We start from the raw sequence: 8,540 nt of genomic DNA, 5'->3' as shown, positions 1-8,540 counted from the left end.
TGCACTCCAGTCTGGGCGACAGAGTGAGACTCCAACTCAAAAAAAAAAAAGGAGAGAGAGAAAATGGCTAAGAATTGTCCAGAAGTGATGAAAGATCCTCAGATTCAGGAAAAATGAATCTCAACTAAAGTAAATGAGGTGAAATCCAAAGAGACTGCAGAATGTAAAAATTCACAGAATATCTTAAAAGTAATTAAGATATGAAAAACAGATTACTTCCCAAAGGAGCACAGCTTAGACAGCAGTAAATGTCTCAGTAGTAACAGTCTGGAAGACAATTAAATAAATGGTCCTGGTGAATTCTTTTAAGTTATTTCTTTCCCACACATGTAGTCCATGGCCTGTACAGTGACTTGAAGAGAAGTCTAGACTTGCAGCCAAGTGATCGCTGATTATGGAGAGTGAAAAGGACTTTAGCTGCTGTGGCTCTAGTCACTGGCAGTTGGTGAGGAGGAAACGAGCCTGAAAGCAGCTGCTGGTCACTATCAGCAGAGGAAGTGACATAGGTGGTTGGGTGGAGAGAGAGAGACTGTCAAGGCAGTTCCTTGGGAAAGGAAAATGGGCCTAGGAGGAAGGTACCCGCTGCCTGAGGCTTCTGTACCCTTAGAGGGATGGCAGTTCTCAAAGGGAGCCCGTTTTTTCAGAGTGAATTTCTCTTACTCCCCTTTTCCAGGCCTGTGGATGGCTAGATGGACTTAGAAAGAGATGTGACTGCCTAGTGAGGTGCTCTGAAAAGATAAACGGGTCCTCTGATTTCAACAGTGAGTGTCACTTGATAGCTAAATTACACAGGCTCCTTTCTTGGAGCCTGTGACTTGGCAATAATTAGCTAGCGTAAGTGAAATGATGAGAGTTACCTTCTCGTGAGAGTCATGTGTTTTCATTCAAATGGATGAGGATCTAGGGCTAGGATGATCATAAATGGGCTAGGTGTCTTCTCAGTTTGCGTTTATATTCAGCTGCTGTGGAAATGGTTTTGTCAGTTTGCCACTCAGCCTCCTCTCCCTTAATTGTCCTTGTCAGTTTTCTTAGTCGACTCTGGCCCTCAGCAGTCCCCCTCTCTTGTTTCTTTCTGCCTGAGCATCTTCCTTTGCTGTGCTTCTTTTTGCTGCTTTTTGCCTTCTGTATATAAGCTCTTTTTCCAGGCAGGAAAAGCCGTGTACTTTTCATACCATAGCAGCTTCTGGGCGACTTGTGTGAAAATGTGGTGTTGTAAACTAGATCTGATGACACTTTGCTTGCGTAGATGTGGAACTGTGTCCTCTCGTAGAGGGCACAGTACTTAGCCACTCTTCAGAGTCTGCCAGTCTCACTGGATGATGCTTTTTCTCTGTTACCAGTTTCTTCCTCAGAACAGGAAACAACTGACATATCCTTATTCTACCTATTGTTTCAGGTTGTAAATCAAATACCCAGAGTGAGGAATCACCAGATGAACAGAAAGGTTCTGAAGAACAGTCTCATGCAGATGGACTCAAAAGGGACATCGTTCCTGTGATTGTTGCCAATAAACGTGAGACCAGGTTAGAAAGGCAGTGTATAAACCTTGAAAAGGAAGGAGGAACCAAAAATCCTCTTCAAGACACAGGCTCCAAGAAAGGTACAGAATCAGTTCCTACTAAAGCTTCCCCCGGAGAGAGACGGTATATATGTGCTGAATGTGGAAAAGCCTTTAGTAATAGCTCAAATCTTACTAAACACCGGAGAACACACACTGGGGAAAAGCCTTATGTATGCACCAAGTGTGGGAAAGCTTTCAGCCACAGTTCAAACCTTACCCTTCATTACAGAACACACTTGGTGGACCGGCCCTATGACTGTAAGTGTGGGAAAGCCTTTGGTCAGAGCTCAGACCTCCTCAAACATCAGAGAATGCATACTGAAGAGGCGCCATATCAGTGTAAAGACTGCGGAAAGGCATTCAGTGGTAAAGGCAGTCTCATTCGACACTATCGAATCCACACTGGGGAGAAGCCTTATCAGTGTAATGAATGCGGGAAGAGTTTCAGTCAGCACGCAGGTCTCAGTTCACATCAGAGACTCCACACTGGGGAGAAGCCATATAAATGTAAGGAATGTGGGAAGGCCTTCAACCACAGCTCAAATTTTAATAAACATCATAGAATCCACACTGGGGAAAAGCCCTATTGGTGTAATCATTGTGGGAAAACCTTCTGTAGCAAGTCAAATCTTTCCAAACATCAGAGAGTCCACACTGGAGAGGGAGAGGCACTGTAACTGTCAAGTATGTTTTTTTGTTGCTATTTTTGTTTTTTAAACTTTAGAACCTGAATGCCAAGGAGAAGCCTGGCATTGCCGTATCAACTCTGGTGATAGATGTTGCCTCACTTGACATGGAGAATGCCTGAGGAGTGAGAGCTCCACAGTGGCGCCGCAGAAGGGCGGAAGGGCGCTCCTCAGAGGGGTCAGTAGGTTCCACACTCGCGGGCTCACTGGCGCAGAGTCCCCTGCCCACACCTGGGGTCCCAGTAAAACATGCCAGCATTGCCTTTTGCATAATTAAACTAATGTGTATCCAGTGCGATTAAAGAAGAAACATTAAAACCGTTTAGCTGTTTTAACATGTATTCAAGAATTACCATTTGTAAAGAATTGAGCTACACTGAATACAATTTAATCGGATTCGGAATAAACTTAAAACATCTTGTAATGCCTCAGGAGTGTGTTATGATAAATGATATATTGGTTTTTGAACTTAATAAATAGAGAAAACTCTTCCTTCTAGTTTAACTTTAGAAAATCTGGATTTCGGGCTAATAGAGCTTTTGGTACTTGAGTTGACGTAGAATGTGTGTAGTAGCTGCTCAGTAGTCGGCATTGTGGCTTTTTTCTACATACTCAGGCCTCTTATTATCTTTTTGGTTATGGGCAACATTTTGTGAGCCTTGTGTACATTTTAGTGGTGTGTATTCTGTCCGTGCCAAAGTCTGCAGAACTTTACTCTCCCTGAGAAGCTTCCTTCCTCTGGAACTCCAGAAGTCATACACAGTACGATCACTTTAAATCCATTCTGTCTTTTCTCTGACTGCAATCTCTTTGACCTCTTAAGATACTTCTCAGTACCTTGTACTGTCTTTTGGCCAGTATGTCCTCCTGTTACCTAAAAATGCAACTACTTCACTCCTTCTTTCTTTCACTTTCTTATCTTCATATTGCAAGTTTTTTTCACCTCTGATTAGTCGTCACTAAAATATCCTTTTGCCAACTGCTGCAGCCTGACATGCCAAGGATAGGAACAACAAGAAAGTTTCATGTCTAGTACCAGTTCTGATCCCTGGAAACTGTCCTGAATGCCATCCTGGGATCAGACTGGGCTCCAGGTGATAAGTCTTTAAGTACCAGCCAAATATACCTGGCTAGTTTTTTGATTTATTGTAAAGATGAAGTCTTGCCAAGTTGTCCAGGCTGTTCTCGTACCCTTGGGCTCAGGCAGTCCTCTCACCTTGGCCTCGCAAGTTGCTGGGAGTATAGGTGTGAGCCACAGCACTCAGCCCAGTGATCCTTGAAAGCTAAAATTTTCTTACTGTTCCAGTAACCTGCTAAAGATCTAGATGTTGCTGGGGACGGTGGTTCTCGCCTGTAATCCCAGCACTTTGAGAAGCAGCGGCAAGAGGATTACCTGAGCTCCGGGGTTCAAGACTCCAGCCTGGGCACCTTGGTGAGACCTTATCTCTACAGAAAGTCAAAAAATTAGCCAGGTGTGGTGGCACACGCCTGTAGTTCCAGCTACTCGGAAGGCTGAGGCGGAAGGATCGCCGGAGCCCAGCAGGCCGAGGCTGCGGTGGCTGGGACCGGCCACTACACTCCAGTCTGGGCGACAGAGTGAGACTCTGACTCAAAAAAAAAAAAGATCTAGATGTTCTGCCAGCACCTTAAACCCAGTACATTTAACGGTGACCTGTCCCATTTGTCTATTAGCCACAGTGAAGGCCCATGAGAATTTATAATGGCAGCAGCCGGTTTTTCATCTGCAGTGCCCCTGCTGGAGCTGCTCCAGATGGCAGCCGAGGAAGAGGAAGAGCACTGCCAAGCTGCCTCTCATCCTCTCACGTTGAGGCGAGGGGGATGGGCTCCGATCCGGAGTGCCCCTTGTCTGCCTGGACACCTTGTCATCGGGGACACCATTTCTGCCGCGGGTACTTTCTGACGTAGGACAGAAGGATTACACAGTCAGCTCCCAAAGGTCCATCCATGAGCTGAAGTCTTCCTCGGATCTCACTGTCTCCAGACTCGACCGTACTCTTCCTAGCCCCTTGTCTGAGCAAGCCGCTTGCCTCAACCCAGGAGTCCTCAAAATCTTTACCCTAAGCCACTTCTCCCTCCGTACAAAGTTGGTGCCAAGTGCACTGCCCACTGGATTTCTCCTCACACGGGCTTTTAAGGGCCACTTCTCAGTAAGGCCATAGTGAAGCAACAGTACCTCTTTTGTTCAGACCAACACATTGGGCTGATTCCTCGGAAACAGACACTAGTTTTTCTGCCATTAACTGGTCAAAGGGAGCCCTCCATGAATCCCGAAGTGTGGGCAGAAGGGGAGGCATTGTTGTAGCAAAGGTAGGTGCATGGCGGTCTGGGCTTCCTGCTTCGATGCCTACTCATGCTGAAGCCAAGGGTGACATTTCCTTTTTGTAATAGGTCATTGCTGCGTCCACCCAGTCTTGTGACTCAGATCTCATACTCGGCTTATGGCCGGTCAGCAGTTCCTGTTGGCCTAGTCGCTTGATACATCATAGTCCGTGGCGTCCCAGGAGCTCCTTTCCAAGCTGGGAATCATTCTTTGCTGCAGAAGGCCTGGCTCTGCTCTCGAGTCCTGTTGGCAAGCTGTTGGGGCCTACTAGACCCCTACTCAACAGTTCATCTCCTGTAGGCACCTCTCACACCATTTGTGTCTGCCAGGTTGTGTGGTACTCAGGCCGTAACAGCTCTGAGCTACACTTGAAATGGCAAGGCCAGGCGCAGTGGCTCACGCCTATAACCCCAGCACTTGGCAGGCAGAGGTGAGAGGATTGCCTGAGCCCAGGGGTTCGAGACCAGCCCAGGCAACTCGCCAAGACCTCATCTCTACAATAAATCAGAAAGTTAGCCAGGCCTGGTAGCGCACACCTGTAATCCCAGCTACTTGGAAGGCTAAGGCGGGAGGATCGCCTGAGCCCAGCAGGTCGAGGCTGCCATGGCCAGGAGTATGCTGTTCCCCTTCAGTCTGGGTGACAGAGTGAGACTCCAACTAAAAAAAAAAAATAATAATAATCAAATTCTCTGGGAAAAGGAAAAACTGGCCAGGCGCAGTGGCTCAAGCCTGTAATCCCAGCACTTTGGGAGGCCGAGGTGAGACGATTGCCTGAGTCCAGGGGTTTGAGGCCAGCACTTGGTGAGACCGTGTCTCTACAATAAGAAAATGTTAAAAAAAAATTAGCTGGGCGTGGTGGCACATGCCTGTAGTTCTGGCTCCTTGGAAGGCTGAGGCAGAAGGATCGCCTGAGCCCAGCAGTTCGAGGCTGCGGTGGCCATGAGTGTGCCACTGCACTCCAGCCTGGGTGACAGAGTGAGACTGACTCAGAAAAAAAGAAAATGGCAGCCCCCGATCCATCCAATGCATGGATTGGAAAGGCATTCCTAAGTGTTGTATACGTTGCCTTCAGAATCCAAGGAAGCCCACCCAACACTGCTAGTAGCGAGTGCAAGTTGCAACAATTTATTACCTTGGAATTTCCCGGCATGCCTCAGACATTTGCACCCTGAAGAGCTTCACTGGTCTGTATTGTGAATGTGGGGGCATGGAAAAAAAAAGAACGTCACTGGTATAGAAGGCCCTGGAATGCCCTCGAATCTGTGAGGTTCCTCCCCCATGCTTTGTATGCATTTGTGTTTCTGAGGGGTCCAGAAACACTGGCCACTTCCTACTCACCAGGTCTGATCATTAGGATGTCATCACTAGGATGACCTACAGCACGTTCAGAAAACCAAGTTACCTATGTGGAATAGCAGGAAGGTTGGCTCAGCCCTCGGTCAAGAGAGTGAATGCATCCTTTCCTTCCCATTTAATTGTGAATTGCTTTTGATCCTCCGTATTGATGGAGATTTAAAAGAATGCTTTCACCAGACCAATAGCTGCATACCAAGAGCCAGAAGCTAGTTGATCTGTCCTGGTAAAGAGCACGTCCTGCACAGCAGTTGTGGTTAGGTTTATAGCAGACAGCCATCATCAGCCACAATCAATCTGTTTTTCGTGGGAGCCATACAGAAAAATCTTTGAGGACAGCAATAATCAATTCCCTGCCGGATGTGGTTTGGTTTCTGATTCACCATCTTGGTTGGCTGCAATAGGACAGGGTGTTCAGGGGTTTCCACTTGGCTCTTCCTCCCATGATTTATGCTACAGTCTCAATTATCCTCTGATATTTTCTCACAGCTCTGGAGGCTGAGTATATAAGATCAAGGTGCCAGTAGGGTTGGTTTCTGGTAAGATCTCTCTTCTTGGCTTGAAGATGGCCACCTTTTTCTTATATCCTCACTACCTTTACTCTGTGTACACACAGACATGGTTCACGCCTGTAATTCCAACACTATTGAAGGTGGAGGCGAGAGGATTGCCTGGGCCCACAGGGCAACTTGGTGCGACCTCGTCTCTACAATAAATAAAAAAAAATTAGACGGGCATGGTGGCACACATATATGGCTCCAGCTACTTGGAAAGGGGAGGCAGAAGGATTGTCAGCCCAGCAGGTCAAAGCTATGGTGCCAGTGAGTGTGCCACTGCTCTTCAGCCTGGGTGACAGAGTGAGACAGGAAGGAAGGGGGGGAGAAGGAGGAAAACTAATACCAGCCCAGCATGGTGGCTCACGCCTGTATTCCCAGCACTTTGGGAGGCAGAGGTGAGAGGACTGCTTGAGTCCAGGGGTTCGAGACTAGCCTGGGCAACTTGATGAGACCTCGTCTTTACAATAAATCAAAAAAAATTAGCCGGGCCTGGTGGCATTTGCCTGTGGTTCCAGCTACTTGAAAGGCGGAGGCGGAAGGATCGCCGGAGCCCAGCAGGTCGAGGCTGCGGTGGCCGGGAGCGGCCACTGCCCTCCAGTCTGGGCGACGAAGGGAGGCTCCAACTCAAAAAAAAAATTGTCATTTCCCATCATATTGACTGATATAAGCCTTCTCATCACTTCTTTGGGATTTTTGTTTGTTTATACAAGTCAAATCGTTACCCTTTGGGCTGTCAGTCTCCTAGGGACACCAAGGGCCATTAGCCATCACCACAGATCCCTGTAGGTCAAGACACCCTAGTTGTCACTCTGGCCTTGCTGCCCGTCACGGGAATTATGTCCACTTCACCTGTGACAGCGAAACGCCACGACCTGGCCTCTGCTCTCTCATGAGCACCAGGGAACTCCGTTCTGTGGCAGAAGCTCCTCCTCGTCCTACGGAAGCAGCCACCACCCGACTTCTCAGCAACACTGGCGCTCCCCTCATCAGTGCGTCCCTTATTGTCTTGGTGCACGGGGCTTTCCTCGGGTCCTCTGGGGTAACACAGTCAGGCACTGGGTTCTCAGGTCTCGGATAAGGAAGTCACTTTAACATGCACTGGGCCTGCTGCTGCTTTCTCAGGATTCTGCTAATTAGTTGCAGCTACTCTTATGCATCGACTACAGGCCGTCGTCCCTAAGTTTTAACGAGCCGCCCTGGAAGTGTATTAGGACTGTGAGTTGTTTATTGCTGCAGGAGATCCCCACAGAGTTGGTAGTTTGAAACTACACACCTTAATTACCTCACAGCTCTGTAGATTAGAATTCTGACATGGGTCTCACTGGCTAAAGTCAAGGTGGCCACAGGGATGTGTTCTGCCGCGAAGGCTCTTGGTAGAATGTTTCCTTGCCTTTTCTAGCTTCTAGGCCACCCCTAATCCTCGATCCGCAGTCCCTCCCTCCATAGTCAAAGCCAGCAATGTTGCATCTCTCTGACCATTCCTCCACTGAACCTGGCTCTTCCGCCTCCTCCTTCCACTTCTAAGGACCCTTTTGATGACATCTGTCCACCTGACCAGCAGCTTTCTCGTCTATAGCTTTATCCACAGGTTCTGCGGCTTAGGACGCAGCCATCTCTGGAGGCCGTTATTCTACAACAGTAGACTATCTCCAGAGGTGTCCGCCGGGATGTGAAAGCCTGAAGCGCGAAAGAACGATCCTCTGCCAGTGTTCCCTCCCTTATCTGGCTCTGTCCTCCACGTCGGCACCGCCGCCCCTTCTCCAGTCCAGTTCCTCGGGACCGTTCCATTGTGTTCCTCTGGTTCCTGCCGATCGTTCTAGCCAGGTTCTGCAACACTGAGTGAGCAAGCCATATTCTCTTGCAGCAGTCGACTATGTTTGCCTACCGGGGCTATGCTGGGACCAATCCCAACTGTTTTTTGCTGTGTATTCAAGGTAGTGGAGAGAGGGGTGTGTGTTTGTGTGTATAATTTTTTTTTTTTTGAGTTGGAGTCTCACTCCGTCGCCCAGACTGGAGTGCAGTGGCCGCTCCCGGCCACCGCA

General features: G+C 48.3%; 2 protein-coding genes across 3 annotated transcripts in view; one reads left to right on the top strand and one right to left on the bottom strand.

Moving 5' to 3' along the window:
• The window catches only part of ZSCAN21 (zinc finger and SCAN domain containing 21), a 17,033-nt gene extending 14,775 nt beyond the window's left edge, over nucleotides 1–2,258 (top strand). For both annotated transcript variants that reach the window (XM_008057539.2, XM_021712075.1), the window contains one exon: nucleotides 1,397–2,258. In XM_008057539.2, coding sequence (XP_008055730.1) covers nucleotides 1,397–2,238 — 842 coding nt within the window. In that variant the 3' untranslated portion in view covers nucleotides 2,239–2,258. The remainder of the gene's footprint in view (nucleotides 1–1,396) is intronic.
• A 2-nt stretch (nucleotides 2,259–2,260) lies between these two features.
• The window catches only part of ZNF3 (zinc finger protein 3), a 25,658-nt gene continuing 19,378 nt past the window's right edge, over nucleotides 2,261–8,540 (bottom strand). Inside the window, exon 4 of the mRNA XM_008057541.2 lies at nucleotides 2,261–2,541. Within this exon, the coding sequence (XP_008055732.2) occupies nucleotides 2,282–2,541 (260 nt within the window). The 3' untranslated portion in view covers nucleotides 2,261–2,281. The remainder of the gene's footprint in view (nucleotides 2,542–8,540) is intronic.

The sequence above is a fragment of the Carlito syrichta genome, unplaced genomic scaffold, assembly GCF_000164805.1.
Source record: "Carlito syrichta isolate Samal-C Ts95f unplaced genomic scaffold, Tarsius_syrichta-2.0.1 Scaffold303048, whole genome shotgun sequence".
NCBI lineage: Eukaryota > Metazoa > Chordata > Mammalia > Primates > Tarsiidae > Carlito > Carlito syrichta.
Note: the sequence above shows the minus strand (reverse complement) of the source record. Positions and strands in the feature narration are given on the sequence as shown.